General features: G+C 41.4%; 1 protein-coding gene across 3 annotated transcripts; it reads right to left on the bottom strand.

Annotated features, from left to right (window-relative positions):
- Positions 1-283: 283 nt before the first annotated feature.
- LOC134414395 (inhibitor of apoptosis protein-like) lies at positions 284-19,538 on the bottom strand. 3 transcript variants are annotated; one of them, XM_063148912.1, is made up of 10 exons: positions 19,421-19,538; positions 12,745-12,903; positions 6,886-8,960; positions 6,680-6,779; positions 5,392-5,470; positions 4,785-4,833; positions 3,586-3,828; positions 2,201-2,455; positions 2,011-2,052; positions 284-1,178 (listed from the first exon to the last, which is right to left on the bottom strand). In XM_063148912.1, exons 3-10 carry the CDS (start codon positions 7,757-7,759, stop codon positions 985-987), a joined length of 1,836 nt encoding a protein of 611 aa, XP_063004982.1. In that variant the 5' UTR covers positions 7,760-8,960; positions 12,745-12,903; positions 19,421-19,538; the 3' UTR covers positions 284-984. The 3 variants fall into 3 exon arrangements, with proteins under 3 accessions (XP_063004982.1, XP_063004981.1, XP_063004983.1); XM_063148911.1 differs by lacking the exons at positions 12,745-12,903; positions 19,421-19,538 and adding an exon at positions 10,288-10,405; XM_063148913.1 differs by lacking the exons at positions 12,745-12,903; positions 19,421-19,538 and adding an exon at positions 9,364-9,550.
- Positions 19,539-19,800: the final 262 nt, after the last annotated feature.

The following is a 19,800-nucleotide window of genomic DNA, read 5'->3' as shown; positions in this document are numbered from 1 at the left end:
AGACTTCAGAGGTGCTGACTTCAGAACTGCACAATCCCTATAAAGTTCCAAACACAGAAAAGTAGCTTTTACATTTAATCCCTAGCACAGACTGTATAGCTACTCTCGGTCTCATCTTCAAGGTCACGAGGACCAGGATTTCTGTCATTTGAGGAATCAATTCAGAAGGAAGTATCAGATGCTGTTGCGGTTTTGGGGGGCAACTGTTTATTTTTAAATAAAGAGGAAATCACCAAACATCAGGAACATTCACTTCTCTGTTCAAAAATGAAAGAAAGACAAATTGAATTAAGTTTTATTGTACTTTTACAGGCAAACAACCCCAAACTTTTGTCAGGAAAAGACACAGCATTCTTATCACTGCAGTCTACAGATAGACTTTAACAATGGCAACAGAGTAAATAAGCCCAAGTTTGAGAAGTAGAAATATTTTAATTCAGTCTTCATAAAAACTATTAGTATATACATTACTACACAAGTATCAAGACATGAAAAAACTTTAGAAGTCCTGCTGTTCCTGCAACAGTTATCCTCTTTTCTCCTTAAGTCGAGAAGAAAGCCAAACCAGAAGTAGCTGAAGTTAATTAATATTAACTATTAATAACAGCAATTTTAGTACATTTCCTCACATCCACATGGAGGAAACTCAAGTGTTATGTCAAGCTCCATTTTAGGAACTTAACAAAAAACTTCTTTGAATAAAAGTGACACTAGTGAAACTACTTCCCCTACTCAGAAAGGAATGCCACAAAAACCTCACCCTAATATTAAGTTAGTTTTATGAACAGAGAATCTTTAGCACCGAAGGCCTTCTATATATAATTATACACACATCATAATGAGGATACACTTTACTATCACAATACTTTGCTAGGTAGTTGATTAATCCTCTTCTGTACCACAATTTTCCATTCTTAAGATACTGCTGTGTTAAGCTTCAGCAGCAGGAGGATGACAGAGCAAAGACTTTGCAAATTTCCCTCTTTACGAAAGAAATGTCCGGACTGTGCCTTTTATTGTCCCCCTGCAAATAGGGCATTTCCTAAGGGATGGTGCACATTCTTTGCACACCACTAAGTGACCACAAGGAATAAAAACAATAGAAACTTCTTTGTCCATGCAAACTTTACATGTTCTTTCCTCTTGCAATCTTCTTAATTGTTCTTCCATAGGTAAACCTGGAAAAAATAGTTATATTTTTGTCAGTCTGAATATATGTGATCAAAAATATATTTATTTAGAGTGCAGCCATGCCCCTTTTCACCTTTTATTTCCCTACCTGTATTGACTAAATATAGATGGCAGTGAGCATTTTTAGACTCAGAAAGTGTCATGCAAAGAACTAATCTGTACTTGTAAGTTCTGTGAGATGATGGACAGCCCAGGGATTGGAGGCCAACCAGTGTTTGCAAATGTTGTACTTTTCTTGGTTGGATATCAGAAACACAAACTCAGCCTGACTGGTGGAAGTGGGCTCTATCCAGGCTTGTATACCTTTCTGCAGTTTATTAACAGATTAAACTGCAGGACCAGAGCAAACTCAATCTCATGTCTGACAAGTTTTTATCCACACACCTGTTGGTCAAGCTAGATCTCAGGACACCTATACCCACTCTGAGTACAGAATAGGTATAGGTAAAAGCAGAGATTATACCTGTTCCAAAATGCTAACCAACTACTAATTCTCCAGTCTTTACCAAATGCCTGAATGCTTCTATCAGAATCAAGTCCAGCATGTGCTTCTTGAATTGCTGAGCTCCAGAAAGCTCTACATCCTGTGATGTGCAAAAGCATGAGCAAGGCACAGGATACAGCTTAGAGCTGATAGACTTACTTGCAAGTATGCACGTGCACTTAACTTTTGGTTAACTTATTCAGTCTATATTACTAAAGTAGAATAAGAGAGAGGGTAAAGCACCAAACTTTTTCTTAACTAAAGTAATTTCCTTTTTTATGTTAGCTGTTTGTTCTACAACAATCTTTAAGATAAGAAGGAAGAATTTAAGGTACCTGAAACATCTTCTGTGGGAACATACTTGATGGTCTTCTCCACTAGAATAAAAGAAAAAAATCCTTATCATTTAACTAATCTATGTTCAAACAGCATCTGTTTATTTTTCTTTAGACTGTTGTGAGAGCACTGGTAAGACTTTTATAAAAGGATATCCTTTAAAAACAAAAGGAAACCAGAGAGACATACCAAATAAATCCTTGTAAAGCACAGGGTCACAATCTCGTAGACAGTTCCTGAAGATGCTGGCTGCTTCATTTCCTTTCACTAAAATTGTATCTATCAGTTCCCTTGCCTGCAATGGTATCTGAGTCTTCTGCTTAATAACATCATGCTCAAGTTCTGTTATCACTTTAGCTGACAGTAAACTGCCAAGGATTGGGAGTACACATGTTAAACGTTGGAATAAAGCCATTCGATTCTTCTGGATCAAGTACAAATCATCTGGAACACAAGGGGGAATTAGATAAGAGAATCAGGAATACACTACTCCAAGTTGCACTTCTGTTTAACAATAATTGATACATTCTTTAAACTCTACTTGCAATGTTTGCTTTTTACACATCATTAATAAAACACTCAGCAAGTTTGAGTGGTATTCACATAATGAACAGACTTAAGGAAACCACAACAAGCAGCTTCTCAGCCACTTCCTGCTCCCATCTCTAGGTTAAATGATCAGAGAGGATCTCATGTAACTCTGTATTAGTGAGATCTACACTCTCTGGACGATTGCAAAGAAAAAACTAACACCAATGCTAACCCATTGACATGCCAGAGGTTAACTTTTGTCAGTGCTAGGCTGCAAATAAAAGAAAGCTCTTCTATGAAGTGTCCAACACAATTACATACAAGAAAACCAGAAGTACATCACAACCAGACTCTGGAGACTATTTTAATCCTCTACCACAAACAAGAACAAGAAAATTTCCGGCAGGATTATAATGCTGAATCCATCTATGTTTTTTTGAGAGAAATACAACTAGGAAAGAAGTATGCTTAATTCCATTTATAATTGAGAAGTTTCATTATGCTTCACAGACTCAAAATCAGAATGATTTCTTCAGACTTCAAAACTTACATGGCATTGAAGAAACAGGAAATGTTAAAGACACATCAAATAAACAAATTGCTGTCACATGGGCTCAGTTAGACAGAAAACAGATCTTTGGCCATCTTACAGAATCTGAATTTGTAAAAGTTTATGGCCTAGCCTTAGGAGTTGGATATGGTGGCTTACTGATTCAAGCAGCTTAAAGAGCAGGCAAATTTGGATAAAAAATAGTAGTGTACCAAGTGTTTCATTAACAGCAACATACAGGCACACAACTGAAAAAAAAAGGCCTTGGAAAGAAGAGATGATTCTGAACCCTTGGACTGTGCTATGAACCATTCTCCTAAAAGGGAATGAAACAATTCTCAGACTGCTGTTCCATACAGATATCCTGATGATTTTAGAGAAGCTGATCCTAGCAGCAATTAAATTCAATCACTTAGTGCCTAAAAACAAGTATAAAAACTATACATATTACTAACTGCTTCAGATTCCACTTTTATTTATGCCTGATGCCTACCTGATGCCACTTCTTCCAACTGCTTTTCTTTCTCTTCTTCAATCTTCTCATCTTCAGCCGTGAGCAGATCAGACACAAGATCATTAACAGTCTTGTAGTTTTCTCCAGTGGCCAAGATCTTACTTTGCACTGTTTGCTTTATCAGCCTTCTACTGAATCCCATCTCCAAGGCAGCTTTAACCACAGGTGTGTTCATCATGATTGCATCTTCTGAATGGCTCTCTCCAGGTTCAAAACGAATAACTAATCAAAAAGGAAAATCCTCATGTATAATATAAAGAATAAAATATCCATACAACCCCAGAAGTCAGACACATCAACATTACCTACACACATGAACACTGAGCAGTAAAAAGTTTCAAGTGTTTAAGAAGAATTTTTTTGAAGTAGTTTTAAAAATGGAAGCCAGTGACTCAGTCATGGATTGAATCCAAGATAAACATCAATCCATGTCAGGCCTTTGTTAAAACCTATGTTAATCCAGAGAAACCACTGAGAATTTCGTTGTGTACTAGCAGCTTTTTTTATACTTAGTTATTTCTAACTTCAGCCTTGAAAAATGGCCTGGGAGTGTGCCAGGGGTGGGGGAGGGAAGTCAGAGTTTATAGTACAAACAATCACTCTATTCCAACTCTTTGTCAGTAATTTGCATTCAAATTTAGTAAACACCAGACACATGGGATTCTGAGTTATTGTCTTCAGTCAGCAGGGACTAGGACAGCATAAACCCCCAGAGGGTGAGTGGGTTTTTCCACCATAACTAGAGTCCAGCCTAGAAAGACTTCACTGTATCAGCTTGTCCTACCTTCTTCCTTAACTGCTGCTGCTCACCTCAGAGCATTTACCTAGTTACCTGCCTAGAGACAGATCTGCATAACTGCATAGCCATGACACCCTCTAGCAACTGCCCCACCAAGCTCAAACACTTGCTTTGCTTAACCCAAGCCTGCAATGAAAAAAAAAAAACCAGCAAGCAAGTGTGCAAGCCCAAAAATTTCAATATGAGCTGCCAGTATGAAAATAAGGAAAATTAAAAACAAGATCTCTTAAAGGTGTTTCCTTGGAGCTTGTCAACACAACATCAAAATTATTAAACTTTTAGGAAACAAATCTAAGAACTGGCTCTGCAAAGCTAACTCAGCAATCATTAAGTTTGCAAAATGCTGAGGGAGTTTAAAAACATGCTTTAATATACATACTTGGAGGATCAAGGTTTTCATCTACAGGTGGATCAGAGGTTGACAAGAGCTGTAGAACACAAGAGAAGTATGTTAGTATTGAAGTATTGCTTTTCCCTCTATGTGCCTTTCTAACATATTGTTTGTCACCAATCCTGCTAAGCTTCCTACCCATGAGATATTTCACCTGCAGTTACACAAGTGAAAATCTGTGCAACTGTATAATCAACACAAAGCTAGTGCTGACCACTTCCATGAAGAGCAGTCTGGTTACTCTTGCCATAAGAATTACAAACAGAAACAATTCACATTGTCTATGCCTGATTTCTGAAATAATAATTACGGATCTGCACTATTCAGTGTATAATCAGAATTTCCCTCTGCTAACACAAAGGAGATCACTGCCTCATAGGACTCTCCATAAGTAATCTGTAGAGGTTAAACTCTACTAGTCCAAGACTAGCCATGGTACAGCACTAGCTTCTTTCATGTGCTCATGAAGAGCATTTATGATGTTAGAAACCGAGGAGAAACATACACAGAAATAAGGCAGAAAAATGAACTCAAGGAGAGAACATAGCACTGTTCAACAAAGGAAAACCAAAGTCACAGGACAGTAAAAGTTTACCTGTTCAAGGAGATGGGGGAATCTGGCCTGAATTTGATCTACAAACTCTCTTCCTTTTACACGAAGCAGATACTCACACCTGAAACATTGACAAAAGATTTGAATCAAATCATACTTTCTACCTGCCAAAGGGAAAAAAAAAACATAGAAGGATGAAAAAGTTTAAATCCAGTGTAAGTTTCTCGTCTTTCAGAAGAGAAAGAATAGTCTTAATTGGAAGCTTGGTGCAGCCTAGTGTCCAGTGACACTTAGATAAAGTTTTTCCATGACATCCAGCTGTCAGTAGGCTTATGTATATAAATGCAGCAGCTTTACATTCTGCTGCCACTTGTGATCAAAAAGGCAAGTCATGAGAAGCGACACTGTGTCAGAATCATTACAAAATGCAGTGATAAACTGTTTCTATCTTGCATCTCACCATTCTTATCTCCTATTCAAACCACTCAAGACAGGCTTTAACACAATATAACACTATTATCAAAAGCCAGATCTACTTCACTAACACAAGTTTATCACTTATGTACATTTACTGACAGGCTTAACACAGTGAGAAACAACAGTGACATTTAGCCCTACATACATCATATAGTCCAGCAGTAGCTGATAAATTGCCCGTGAAATCCTAGCTAGAGATCTACAATGAGAAGAACTATTATTACCTTTCCTGAAATTAAGTACAGCTATTTCTGTAATGGAGGTGGTGATTTCCATGGGCATAGATAGCAATTAGGTAAGAAATTGCCATTTAATTATAGGTGACATTAAAAAGTTATTTCTGTCCTTTTTCCAGTACAGACATATTAGAGCCACTGAAACTTTCTTCACAAGCCCTTCCACATGTAGGAAACGAAACTGCACAAGCAGAAAAACTGGTTCAAGAGCATTCAGCATGGGCACAAAACCATAACCCATGAATTAAACATTCCTTCTACTTCATTCCTCAGCAGCCTTTGCTCCCCTCGATCAGCTTACTGACTGCTTCTCTTACAGAGAAAAGTGTGCTCATTGACAACGCAGCCTCACTTTCTGTTAGTGATCTGGGGATGCAGACAGTTTTTAATAATGAAGGGGAAAGCATTATATGCCATGGTTCATGAAGAAATGTTTTAATTACACCCACCTACACACTTCAGAGCTTTTAGACATACATGCAATACATACATCCAAATGAAAGAGTGAACCTGTACATCAAATAAAGTTAAACAAAACTATTAAGTGCAGTACATATCTGCCAAAATTAAAACATTTAGGAATATGAACAAATTATGATAAAGATTTTGCAAGTTACCTTGGAAACCACTTTGCATGCTCAATCCATGGATCATCTCCAGACTCCCAGCACCTTAACCCACCATCACAGCAAAAACACTTCACATCATCATTGCGACCTTAAAAAAAAAAGGCAAAATATCTAGCAAACCTTGACACAACTTTCTTGAAGGTAAATCTTGACATAGCAGTATGAATAAAACTGGAGAACTCTGGGTTTCTTACCTACATAGTAAAAGCCAGCATCTGCAAGCTGTTCCGGCTGAACTGGAATTCTGGTTGGCCAATTTATGAATGTTTTAACACGTGCTTCATGGGTCTGCATGCTCACATTTGAAACATTGAAACTCTGCTGCTCTCGGATAAGGTTTTCCACAAAAGGGCAGTTGGGATAGTGTCTCCGATGCTCTGACACAGCATTATCTTTTGGCTCCCAATTACACAGCTGACCACCACAGGTAAAACAAGCAACTTTGTCTGCTGTCCCCAGGTAATAAAGTCCAGCCTTTGCCAGATCAGTGGGTGAGAGAAATGTCAGTGGCCATGACTGAAAGGTGCGTAGCCTAGCATCTTCTGTCCTCATAGAATGATTGTGAAGCTTAGGGCTCAAGAATGGAAGGTCTTCAGCTGCCCTAGTGGTTACTGGGTCTTGAGGAAAACTGGAAAACGAGCCACTGAAATATCCGACCTGTTCTAAACTTGGAGAGAGTGCTATGGAATGTAGAGACGGTGGGAGACCGTTTGCAATTGAGTGTGGAAAGGCAGAACGAGACGAGAGTCCAACGTTGTTAACTGAAAGCATTCTTTGAACAAAAGTGCAGCTAGGATACAGCTGCTTATGTTTCTCCATAGCATTATCTCCTGGCTGCCAGTTATCCAGTGTCAGGCCACAACTGAAGCACTTAACTTTATCCTGCACGCCTGTGTAATAAAACCCAGCCCGGGCAAGGCTGCGCTCAGACACCGGCGTGTTCATGGGGAAGGTGGAGAAGGTTGACATTCTGTACAGCTCGCAGGACAGGTCATACTTCAGCTCATCACACGCAGCGCTCTGCCTCATGATGCTAGCCAGGAAAGGGCTATCTTCCACTATGTTCATAATGGACTGTTTTGGGAAAAATGGGACAAGTCTTCCTCTGGGAGGTAGTTGTGTGCATTAAAGGCAATTTGGAACAAACCCCCCCACCTGTACAAAAGCAATAAATACTTTAAAGTGTAACTTCAGATGTGCATATGAATAGAATTGACCTCATGATTTAACAGCCTATAAACGTTTGGCAAGTTCTCGTACCTTAGTTTAGCAACTGCTTTCAGTGCAAAAGCTTCCCCATCCCATTTTAACAATTGAAGAAAGTATGTTGAAAAGCAATTTCCATTGACTCATATAAGCATCACATCCTTTACTTGTTCTGTATATCTGGGAGACCAGTAACAATTTGTCAGGCTCGTGGAGGTCAGATCAAAAGAGGAAAAACCAGTGGGTTTATCAAAATCCTTTGTCAATAAAGAAACTAAATTGGGGGGCAATTAAAAGAACAGTGTTCTTATCCAGAACATATGTTAGGTGATTTAAGGACAAGATTTCACCCTAGACAGCTGATAAATATGTAGCTTATACACACACAAAGATTTTAGTTTGTAAAACCTCACCAGGAGGCTGAAAAGAAGGGTTTATCAATTTCAAAGGGCACACAAAAAATAGGGACCCTGAACTGATGGTACTAAACTGATCTTAGTATATTTGCTACTACTGAACTCCAAAAGAAACACCTCTCAAGTTCTGCATATTGCTGTAACAAGGTCTTAAGACTAAAGAAGTTAGTTCACACTCAACTTCACACGTACAGAATATTCAGCTATTAGAGAAACATATCCTATGCACTGTCTCAGACAAGGATGAACTCTCTCTATTAACAAACCTGGGACAGGTTTGTCTACAAGTCAACACCAACTGACAGAGCAGTTCAGTTTTAACCTGGTGCCTTAGTTACAAGAACAGAATTATCAAATTTAACATTAATTAATTGCTTTGTGTTGAGACATTCTGATGCTTTATACTGTTGAATTAAGTTTTGCCTGTATGCCATGTTTATGGCATACAGAAACAAACAGAACTCTCAGATTTAAAAAAAGAATTTGATGCCTTAGTTTCTTTATTTCTGCACAGAACTACCTCCCAGAGGTAAGACTGAAGTCCCTTCTAAGGTGCCTACGCTTCCATATCAGTACTGACTGTCCTCAAGAAGAAACTGTAAGTATCTGTAGTTTAAATCATTCAAATTTTTGTGGCAGAACAAAACCTGTAAGGAAGAAAAAGAGTGTTTTAAAATACACAATGATGAGGTGCATGCAATGTCTATGCAAACAACAATTACACAAACTGAAACAGCACAAGCTTTTTGCAATTATAGAACGTTAAGGGCTTAAAGATCATCTAGTCCCAACCCTCCTGCCATGGGCAGGGACATCTTCCAGTAGACCAGGCTGCTCAGAGCCACATCCGACCTGGCTGTGAACATTGCCACTATTGGGGTGTTCACAACCTCTCTGGGCAATCTGTTCCAGTGTCTCATCACTCTCACAGTAAAGAATTCCTTCCTAATATCTAACATCAATTTCCTCTCTTTCAGTTTGTACCCATTTACTGCTTATCCTGTCACTACAGTTCCGGACCAAGAGCCCCTCCCTGGTTTCCCGGCAGACCTTCAGACTCTGGCAGGTTGCTATGAGGTCTCCATGCAACCTTCTCTTCTCCAGGCTGAACAGCCCCAAGTTCCTCTGCCTGTCCAATGTCAGCTAGAAAGCTTCAGGGAGTCAACTTCACACGCTGTGACACAGAGTGATTTCACACACTTCATTTCCCTGTTATTGACGCATATGCAAAACTGTGTAACCCACAAGCAGAATTTTTGGGCAGACGGATTAATCAGGCTACTTAATCACATTAAGTATTACTAAAGGTAAGATTCCATACTAAAGAAGTTGTATCCAGTTCAATTGGTTTAAGCTTGCAGATTCCCAAACAATGAAGACACAGTTTTATAACACTGACGTAAAGAGTACTAGATTTTCTTATTTAGGATTTAGGTAAATCCAATTATATTTGAAGCAAGGACATCGGCAAAACTGAACTTCCCCAAAAATTCAAGGAAGGGCAAGCACAAAGTTCAAAGGGTTTTTATATACGTAGCTATGAAAAAAATATAAAATTAGATATTTAGCAGTCTGGTCGATCGGTTTTCAAACAGTTTTTCCAGGAAAGATTCTGTCACGATGACACAGCACTGCAGAAATAGCCCCCTGCGCTACGGCACCAGATCCTGAGCACCAGATCCCGCACGGCGGGGCCTGAGCGCGGCCCCAGCCCCAGCAGCGACAGCCCCGCGTTCCACGTCCCGCCCCGGTTCCCGGGCCTCGCTCTCCGCTCCCTCTCATCCCGCGGGCCCCAGCCCCGCTCCTGAGCGGGTTCCAGGGGACAGCCGCTCTCCCATCAGCGCCGGGGCCCCAGCCCTGGGCCCCACAGCTCCTTCAGCCCCTGCCGGCGACGCCAGGCCGGGCACAGGCGCCCCACCCGCCCCGGCAGCCGCGCCCCAGCCCGGTCATACCCGCAGCACCCCCCGTACTCACAGCCTCCGAGCAGGCCCCCACAGCGGGCCCCAGCAAGGCCCAGCCTATATGCGGGGCCTGGCAGGGCGCGGGGGAGAGGAGCCAGCCCCGCCGGCACCGCCCTCCCCCGAAACTCCCCCTGGGGACTCCGCCCGGGCGCAGGCACCGCCTGGCGGGGCGGACACAGCGCCGCCCTCTCCCCGGACCCGCGGGCGCCATCGTGGGGCGGTGGGAGGGCTCCGGGCACCAGAGCTCCGCCTCGGCGGGGGCGGATGGCCTTCCGTCAGCGGGGAGCTTGGGTACTTTCCTCGGCCCTCTTCCTGGGGCGGGGGAAACCCGAATGTGCTTCCCGGGCGGGGGAAACCCGAGTGTACTTCCCAGGCGGGGATTTCCAGGCCAGGGGCGCCGGGCTGGCGAGCAGCCGGGAACGGAGCGGCCGAGGGGGCAGCGCCGGTGGCAGCGGCCCGGGCCCGCGGAGCCCGTGCTGGGATAGGCGGCCGCCTGTGGGTGCCGGCAGCTCCCACAGCACGGGCCCGTCGGTGCCGCAGCTCCCACGGCACGGGCCCGTCGGTGCCGCAGCTCCCACGGCACGGGCCCGTCGGTGCCGCCGCTCCCGCGGCACGGGCCGCACACGCAGCGCCGCTCCCCGGGCGAGCGGCCGGGGCCGGGCTCGCCTCACGCCCCGCGGTTTCTCCCTTGCTCCCTGACACCGCCGTACATCACAGCTGGCTCGGCCGCATTTCCTAATATAGGCAGCTCTGCTGCCTGTAAGAGGGGAAACATGACCGGTCACTTGAAAGCACTGGGGAAGAACAAGAGGAAGACAAAATAAGACCATAAATTTCCACTGGAGGGGTTTAAGACCGTATCTCTGCATATCGAAATCTGAAAATTTCCACAGCACCTATCAGAACGCTGACCAAAAGTTCAAAATGTCCCAGCACAGTCATGATCTGACATTTCCTATGAGCAAACAGCAGATAAGAGATTTTAAAAAGCCCCGTTTTGTGATGAGAGATTGGTAGTAGGGTGTTTACACAAATGAGAACTGAAGAGTTAAAACAAGGAAGTGTAACAGCATTATTACACGTGGTTCATTCTCTGTATCAGAGTTCCAGTAACATGAGTTTGCAAGAAACTCATTCATATATTTTCGAAAACTCTTTCAAAATTCCTGCCGTATGTGATGACATTTATCATATATAACAGTGCTGTCAAATTTGAACGCTGGCAGTGACATCTAGTACAGCACAGCTTCTACTGTAACACTACTTAATATCATATAATTATAGACAAAAATATTTGCTTTGCAGCAGTTGCAGAGAAAAAGAATGTTAAAAACTTTCTTTTAAAGATTAAAATGGTTGTCAGATCTCTGATACATTTTAAGGAAGCTGCTGACACGGGGAAGAGAAGGTTCCAAAATGGAGCCAGCTGATCAAATAGCTTGTGTGAAGAGTGCAGAGGTGTGGTTGTGTTTGACATTGGGAACTGTTCAGTGTCACACAAGGAGCTGAGCTCTGTACTTTTTTGTGGTTTTAATTGCAAGTGCTTAAAGATTAACTTTGACTGATTATCCCCAGTTTCAGAGCTTCAAGCAGGACTACCCAGATGAAGTTATACTGATCTATTATAACAGATTCTTGACGTTTTACTGTACATTCTGCAAAACTAGTTAACCCAGTGCTCCTCCTTAACTCTCCTCCCTCCCTTGTGCCGCTCCACACCCAGCCCCTATCTGCCCTTGCCCCTCTGTACCCTTGGCCTCCTGCTAATCTGGCAATAGAAACTGCTATTTCCTCCCCTCCCAGGCTTGAGGGAGCAGTTTCAGGTTCTCCCTTTGTGCTTGGCAGCCTCATGTCGCAATGGAGGAAGGGAGGGGGATGTTATAAAAAGCTAAAGGCTAAATAAAAGGCTAAAATTCTTGTGATAGGAGAAAAAGAGGTGCAGCTGGCCTGAGCTAAGAGGGAACTTCCCCCGCTTAGCTGCAATGATGGACTGTCCTTTACCCAAGGACGTGAAGTAATAATGTAACTAAAGTATTCTTAGGACTGGAACTCCTGGGAACAGTGCATTATCGAGTTAGCGTGCTTTGGTTCTCAGGCTCTGGCTATGACTAGGACTGTTCCTTATTCCAGCCCTTTCACCAACTGCAGCAACCTTCCCAGATCAGTCTTGACCTGAAAATCAGTGAGTGGATGGGTGAAACAAGACCCTCGGCTTTGCAGACTCTTAGCTCTGGAGAGGGGGGAAGAAGGCATTGTTCAGATAAAGCTGTCCTCAACCAAAGGAAACCACAGAGGTCAAAGTGCTAATAAAAGTGCTGCTGCCACACTACCAGAGTTTATGAGCATAAACCTCACAGTAGTGTTGACTGCAGGAGCAAAGGTGAGAGAGCAAATTTCTGCAGGTGGAAGGCAGTGACCTGCCAGCATGAGTGCATTATCACACCAAGTGCACAGCCAGCCCTTGAAGTACCTGATGCTGCTGCGAGTCCAGAAGTCTTCTCTCAAAGTCCTGCTGAATGTCAGTCTCCCCACGCTGTCATCTTTCTCTGCTGCATTCTCCAGTTTGCCATCTGCCACAACATTAAAACGTCTGGCTTTAATGGTGCCTCTGTAACACACCTCTAAACATCTATGAAGAGGAGAGATGGAGAAAACATGCATCGTTATTTTCCTTTCCCTTGCTACTGACTCCTGTATCCACTCTCCCAAAAATCTAAAACCCCTTGTAGAACCTGTATTAAAAAGTAAACCCAGTTATGACTGGGTAGTGCCCACATTTTTCAGCTTTACAAAGGTATCAAATACCACCATGGGACATGACCTGTTTATTCTGAACTCCATAGTGTTGGCTTCACTGCAGCCATCAACCCTTATTCCAGCAGTAAGGAGTAGGTTTCCTCTTATAAACTGACCTAAGATGGTGATTAGGGTTCCACAAAAAACTTTAGAAGGAATTCTTCAACTCCTTCAGGATGTAGGGGAAGATAATGATGAGAGAAATAAGAAAAAAATACATATTAAGGAAAACTTTGGGAAAACCGACTTGAGGCAAAAAATACTAGCTGTAGATAAAGTTGCATTATGTATTCAATTTACAAATGAAGCCAAGAGCAGAGTAGCTCTAACATCCTGTAAACATGAGATCAGATAAACTATGTTATGATAGTCTATGTGAGTGCAGCTGCCCACTTCGTTTTGACTAAACACAGCAATTTTTTTTTTTTTTTTTAACTTTAGTCACAGGTTTGTTCACCTTTGCCCAGGGAGAGGGGAATTGAAGTTTCTCTTCAAAACCTCTCTTCAGCTGAGAGGCCTGATGAGTTTAACATCCACAGATTGGGAGTAGCCAGAAGATGCACAGGAGATAAGAGAACACTGAGGAACATTACCGCTGGTGTCGCCGGAGATACCTGGTCTGGGAACAGATCGATAAGAGAACCAAAGAATGAGGACCAGGTTAGCATCAAAGGCAAAGATCAATAACCAATAGGAGATCAAGCACTAAGAGTTGAGTCATTTAAGACCAATGAACACGAACTTCTTTGGGGTTTTTATATAGAAATATGTGAAAAGTCTGGTAAAGAACCATGTGAATGATTTTCACTGCACAACATGGGCATGTGTCAATGTAATAATTTCTGTTGCACATCCTGGCCAGAATAAAGTAATGCCTTGATTCTCTTAACACTGAAGGGATGTAGTTGTAGAGTTTCTGTTTTTCCCATAGTTTCAGTGACAAGGGCATCTACATCTACACTAGCAATAATGATTAGTTTTTTTCTTTTTTAAATGAAACTTTTTAAGTTGCATTTGGGCATATAGCAAAAAAAAAAGTCACAAGGGACAAATATAATATCTAGATATTTAGGGCATCCATGACTCATTGTGATAACCTTAAATGTTCAAGGAAAAATAAAACCATCTTGTTCCTCCCTTTCTGAAGGTCAGTACATTCAAAGTCTGAAAAGTTTCCATTCCCTTTGCACACAGGCAAGAGTTTTCTTTCTCACATCCTCCTACGCAAAGGATCACGAGTACAAAAGTTTAGGTTTCCCTAAATCAGTTGTGGGCTTTCTCACACTTAGTGCTCAGATAAATTCTCCCATGAGCCATCAGTAGTCTCAAGAACATATCAGAGCCACGCTGAATAAGCTGAGGCTTTTAAATCAGTCAGAAACTCTCATTAATATTTACTTGGAAGATAAAAAATAATCAGAATAAGTTGCAAGAAGGTCTTGGTAAATGTTGCGTTCAATTCTCTTTTTAGATTGGAGAATCTGCTCACTTTTCAAAGTTTGTCTGCTTGTAGGAAGACCATTTTGTTCTCCTGGTGGTATAACTAACATACATTCAGCAGGAGATAGGAATGTGAAGAATGCCAAAGCAGAGATGACTTGACTAAAATAAACCGCAATCAGGTGGAAAGAGGACTGCTTTTATATCAGGGAAATAAAAAGGCTTCTATTCAACTGCTTCAAATTGTGTCAGTTGAGAGCCCCACATTCCAGGGTTTTTTCCAAAGGAGTTGTCTTTCTAAACAGCAGATTGTCTGCTTTGACTCCAAGTTACTTCCTGCTGTCAGAGTAAGAAAATTTCTCTAGATCTGATTTCCCTCATTTATTCCTCATTATCTCTCTGCAGATTTTAAAACCTTCCCAAGATGTTTAATTTGCTTTAGTTGAACCAACTGTTGCTATTCATGTTCTTGGGGATTTTTTTCTGTCAATATTCCTTCAACTGAAAGAGAATCAAATGTGGCACTGTTTCGTTTCCTGAGGTTTATACTGGAGGTTTTCTACCAGGACTGGGGCAAGGCTCAGGAAGATACAAGTGATTTCTAAGTCATGCTAGATGTGATTCTATCACACTTTACCTAGACAATGGGTGATTGCCTTGACAAAGCGTTCAAAGAGTTTAAAAGGCCAAATACCTCAAGGCCAAATAGCTCAGAAGTCAAATCATCCATTCAGAGGCTACAGACACAAGATGAAGTTTCCCGAAGTTTCTACATCACCGTTTCAAACGGCACAAAACACGTGGGAGCACACTAACTCCCACAGACCCACACACAAAGAGGAGCTTAAGCCTTCTGTTGCAACATGCAAAATAAGGCCCCTGTTCTGTAAGCAAAACCAGAAATCTGATCTCTGTGCCTGCCTGAGATCCCAGTGCAGCTCATGGGGAACTGATTTGTGATTTACAGCAAAGCCAAAAAACCCCAAGCTCCTGTGTGCAAACTGAACAAGCCATAAATCAGCTCTCTACGAACAACAATGGCACAAGCAGTTGTGGCAGACACAGGGTTAAATGACAGGAGTGGGGGCCGCTTAGGTTAATCCTGGTACCAAATGGCACTAAAACTGCAGCCTGAGAGAAGCTGAGCTTTCCATTTTTGTATTCTGCTGCACAGTACTACGTTTAGAAAGAACAGAAGAGAAATAAGAGGAATCATAGTTGAACTGAAAATGGTTTCACTTTCACTTCTCAGGACTTACAGGAATAAATAACTTAAAAGTAATGTAGTGTGCACTACTGAAAAAAAGTTTGTTTTCAACGTTAAATTGTAATACTTTCATGAGAATATATTAGAGGAAAAACAGTGAAAACAGAAAAAGAGTGGTGTGTCTTTGATAAAGGGTATTTTTTTATATTGATGTATTTTTTATATTTGATTTTATATATTTTGATAAGGCATACTAGCTTTATACACTCGTATTTTTTGTCTAGTAGCTCCAAATTGATTAACTTACAAATCATGTTACATGGATACATGTAACAAGGAGAGGATTCAGGTGAGGAACAAGTGCCAATTGAGTGCATATAATTGGCTATTTATATCAAGGTTAGAAGACTGTGTATGTAGAAGCTGGAATGTGCTGTCAAATTTTGACAGATTTGTTGCTGAATTGTTCAAAGAATTGAAAAGTTATTGGGGTGGAGTGGACAGACAGGTACTTTCTTATACAAAAAAAAGAAAAAGATTGCATAAATGAGATGCCAAAATCAGGCTAAAATGACATGAGATGTCATTCTGAATACTCACTTGGTGGTTTTTAGTGGACTAGCTAGAAAAACTGCTCTGTTCCTGGCACACTTGCTCAGAAGGACCACCTCAGACTCAGAAAACAAAGAGTATACTGACAGGGCTTAATTCAGCATCAACCAGTGGCTGCACTGACCTAAAATCCATCTATCCCAGTACCAGCCAGTACCAGACATCCCTGGTATCAGCTAATCTCTTTCTGTAATGAAAACTGTCTCAGCCTTTAGTACAATAATCTGGGCCTAATATCTGAAGGTCAATGTTACTAATTGGGATAATCCAAAAGGTCACTCCAGTCCTTATGAGCAAAGATTTTTTGGGAAAAAAGAAGTTTGCATGCAAATTGAAACATTCTTGGGTCAGGAATTCAGAGTGGCAGTGAGCACAGCAGCCTTGAGAAGCAGGAGTTAGATGCTATGTTCCTTATCCCACAGTGTTGCTGAGACAGAGGGTACAGTAGCCTTGGAGAAGCAAAGGGTCCTTTGTTTCTCTGCTGAGTTATTTCTAGCAAGAAAGACCTTTTTCCTCTGAAAAAGCACTGTCCTAAACACCATTGAGATCAAAGAATGTGAAAAAGGCAGAGGTAAGATTCTCCCATCCTTCCATTGTGCAAAACTCAAGAAACAGCACCCCATTCCTAACACATGAGACAGTGAGAACATGATTTGAACAAAAAGAAAAAGCCTGATAAAATGTGCTTGTACAGCATCTGGAAAATTAAGCTCCAGCCTCTGAGGCTTTAAGTCTTTACTTTAAAAATCATTAATGTCTTAAGTTGACATAAGATGGATTTTATCCTGCTCTGAGAATAAAGTACATATTTAAAACAGACTAGACCATCAGTTCTGAGACACAAGGTGCTGTGCTCCCTTCAGGCTCTGGAATAGTGGAGATTAAATTACCATCTAAGGGCTGGCACAGAAGAAGTCTCAATATCAAATGTGTTCAAGCCTTAGGCACACAGCATGATTTCTAGCATCACCTGCATGTTGAGAAATACAAATGCAAGGGTCTGAATAAAGTACCAGTGTCTTGAGGCTTGATACTGGCCTCTTGCCACTTCCTTATGACTTCCTTAGTTTGATTTTAAGGAGAACTACTTTTTATCCTGTCTCAAAGCTCTTCCTAATAGAGTTTTGAATGTATATCTAACTAGGAACATGTTTGTGTCTGAACTTTGTCAAACACAAACTGTAGGTCTCCAGAACACTGTCTCTTTCACTTGGCCACACAGTTATAAGCACAAAACAAGCTACTGTGAGAACATTTCCAAAATTAAGCAAGTTATCTTCCTTTGAAATTATACACAAAAGTTTGGCATTGGCCCAGGACTGTAGGAGTTTCTGGTTTTTGTGATTCTGTTTTTCTTGCTTGGAAACAATAGTGGTATTCATGGCTAGGCAGTTCACGAGGTTACAGCTTCTGAGGCTGTGTTTTTCAATTCGCAGCATTCGCTATAAAAGATGCAGCATACTTCAGTGTTACCACAGTGACTTCCCTTCTGCTGGCTCCTATGGAGTAATTTTAAAATGTATGTGTTTTAAAGTGAAACATTGCTTATACATACGAAGCTACTCAATCCTGCATCCAGACATATGGGCCTGTAGGCCAAGACTTGGTAGACTGGAATACATGTACTTTGTTATTGTGAGCCCTATTCTTTTGTTTCTTGTCCTTTCAAATCTCTTTCCCCTCCAGTCAACTCCTTTCTACCCAATGCTAATCTCCTGCACACAGAAAATGAGTGCATTTATACAATATCCTGTTTGTCAAACGTTGTTTTGTCCCTTTAGTTATTACACACAAGCACTCTTCAGCTGACAAGTTGTCAGCTGCATTGTTCTCAGGTTGTCAGGCCTCCCACATTACAGTGTACTTGCCCAGCCTCAGAGAGAAAGACTATGGCTTTTTCATAGACAAAAATAAGCAAAAAAATTCATTGCAAACCAATTTCTTCTGTTCAATAAATAGTTGAACAAAAGACAAGTGTCTGCAAAGCGATGTGTGTTTGTCTTCTGTAACATAACACTATGGCAGGCGCTGCAGTGAGCTAGGGAAGGCAGGAATGCCACAGCAGCTCTGAAAACAAAAAGAGCTGCTGACCAACAAAACTCTGGTGAAACGCCAAAAAAGGGTGCAGAATCTGAATGTCAGGAAAGAGAGGGACAAAGGTTACAATCATGCAATTGCCAAGAGAGAATCATCTAGTAAAATGCGTAAGGGCTATAAAATAGATATTCATATCTGAGCTGATCAGTCTTTACAGTCAAACAAAAAGAAGAACATGCCTTTAGGATGTGTTTTTGTATTAAATCCTAAAATAGACATTTCAAAGGGATTACATGCATCACCCCAAAGTGCATTTTTCTTTCTGTTGATTGCTAAGGAGGTGAGAGTCTAAAGGCACTAGGGAGGTTGTTCCAAGGTTTTGCATTTTTGTAACATCATTAGGAGGCAAACATAACTAAAATCAGAGGATAAGGGAAAATTATAAATGAGTCAATGGTTGTTCCAGATTTGTCTTTTAGTGCATGGTTTATGTAGCAAAGGCAGGAACCCAACAGTTGTTCTCATGAACCAGACCTGTGATCTGCTGTCATTTCTAGGAACCACAGAAAATACAAGAAATTTTATAGCAGGAAATTATGAGTAAACACAGCAGCTCTTCAGATACTTTTTCTTTTTGTTTCTGTCCATTTTTCACTTTTTCGAAAACTTTTTCATCTGACAGAATTTAATTAAAAACTGCAGAAAAACAAAACTAAAATTCTTCCTTTTGAGGCATGAGATCAGAACAAGAGCTAGTTTGGGTTTTTTTTGTTTCTGTTTTAAAGCAGTGTTTTGGAGTGGGGTTTTTTAGAAGCTAATCAGGAAAGGGTCATTGTTTTACTGGTGCAATTACATATAATGAGCTATGGCAATAACATATTCCTAGGGATAGGAACATAACTATCGGTAGGTGTCCTTTGGCAAGCCTCAGCTCATATAACCCCACCTGAGGAGGCCTAGGCTGGGCAGCCACATGCACTGGTCCCAAAAAGCCTTTTCTGAGCAGCAAGCACCTGAAGCAAGCACATCTGAACATGAAAATCCAGGTATTCACCAGCCATGGCAGCTGCTTTTCACATTGCAGCAGTTCAGCCATCTCATCCTCATTCTGTATGTTCTGCAGGTAAAATAAAATGCAGGAGGTGACTGATGTTGGGGCAGCCAGAGGGAGGAGAGGAGCACAGGATTAACAGCTAATTGGGAGAATGGTCCTGCAAAAGAGCACAGCAGTGCATTTCACATGTCAGAATTTTGGAAAGCTGAGCAGTCCAAAGGCGGGTTCAGACACATAGAAACTTTTGACATACTTACAAAGTGTGGCATGGGGCCAAATTTCACAAACAAGTAGTCAAGATAATCAGAATTATCTGGCTGCTCCCACCAAGGGCTGTGCTTTCCAGAGTATGATCTATCATGCAGCATGACAGTGGTATT

Source organism: Melospiza melodia, chromosome 2 (assembly GCF_035770615.1).
Source record: "Melospiza melodia melodia isolate bMelMel2 chromosome 2, bMelMel2.pri, whole genome shotgun sequence".
NCBI lineage: Eukaryota > Metazoa > Chordata > Aves > Passeriformes > Passerellidae > Melospiza > Melospiza melodia.
The sequence above is the reverse complement of the archived record's forward strand: the minus strand, read 5'-3'. Positions and strand labels throughout refer to the sequence as shown.

What these genes read in the sequence shown, in the direction of transcription:
- LOC134414395 (XM_063148912.1), bottom strand. Translation starts at nt 7,759, where the DNA reads ATGAACATAGTGGAAGATAGCCCTTTCCTGGCTAGCATCATGAGGCAG. An exon ending in CATGCAAAGTGGTTTCCAAG is followed by an intron (nt 5,471 to 6,679) that starts GTAACTTGCAAA and finishes TCAATGTTTCAG; the next exon opens with GTGTGAGTATCTGCTTCGTG. An exon ending in GTTGGAAGAAGTGGCATCAG is followed by an intron (nt 2,456 to 3,585) that starts GTAGGCATCAGG and finishes CTTGTGTTCCAG; the next exon opens with ATGATTTGTACTTGATCCAG.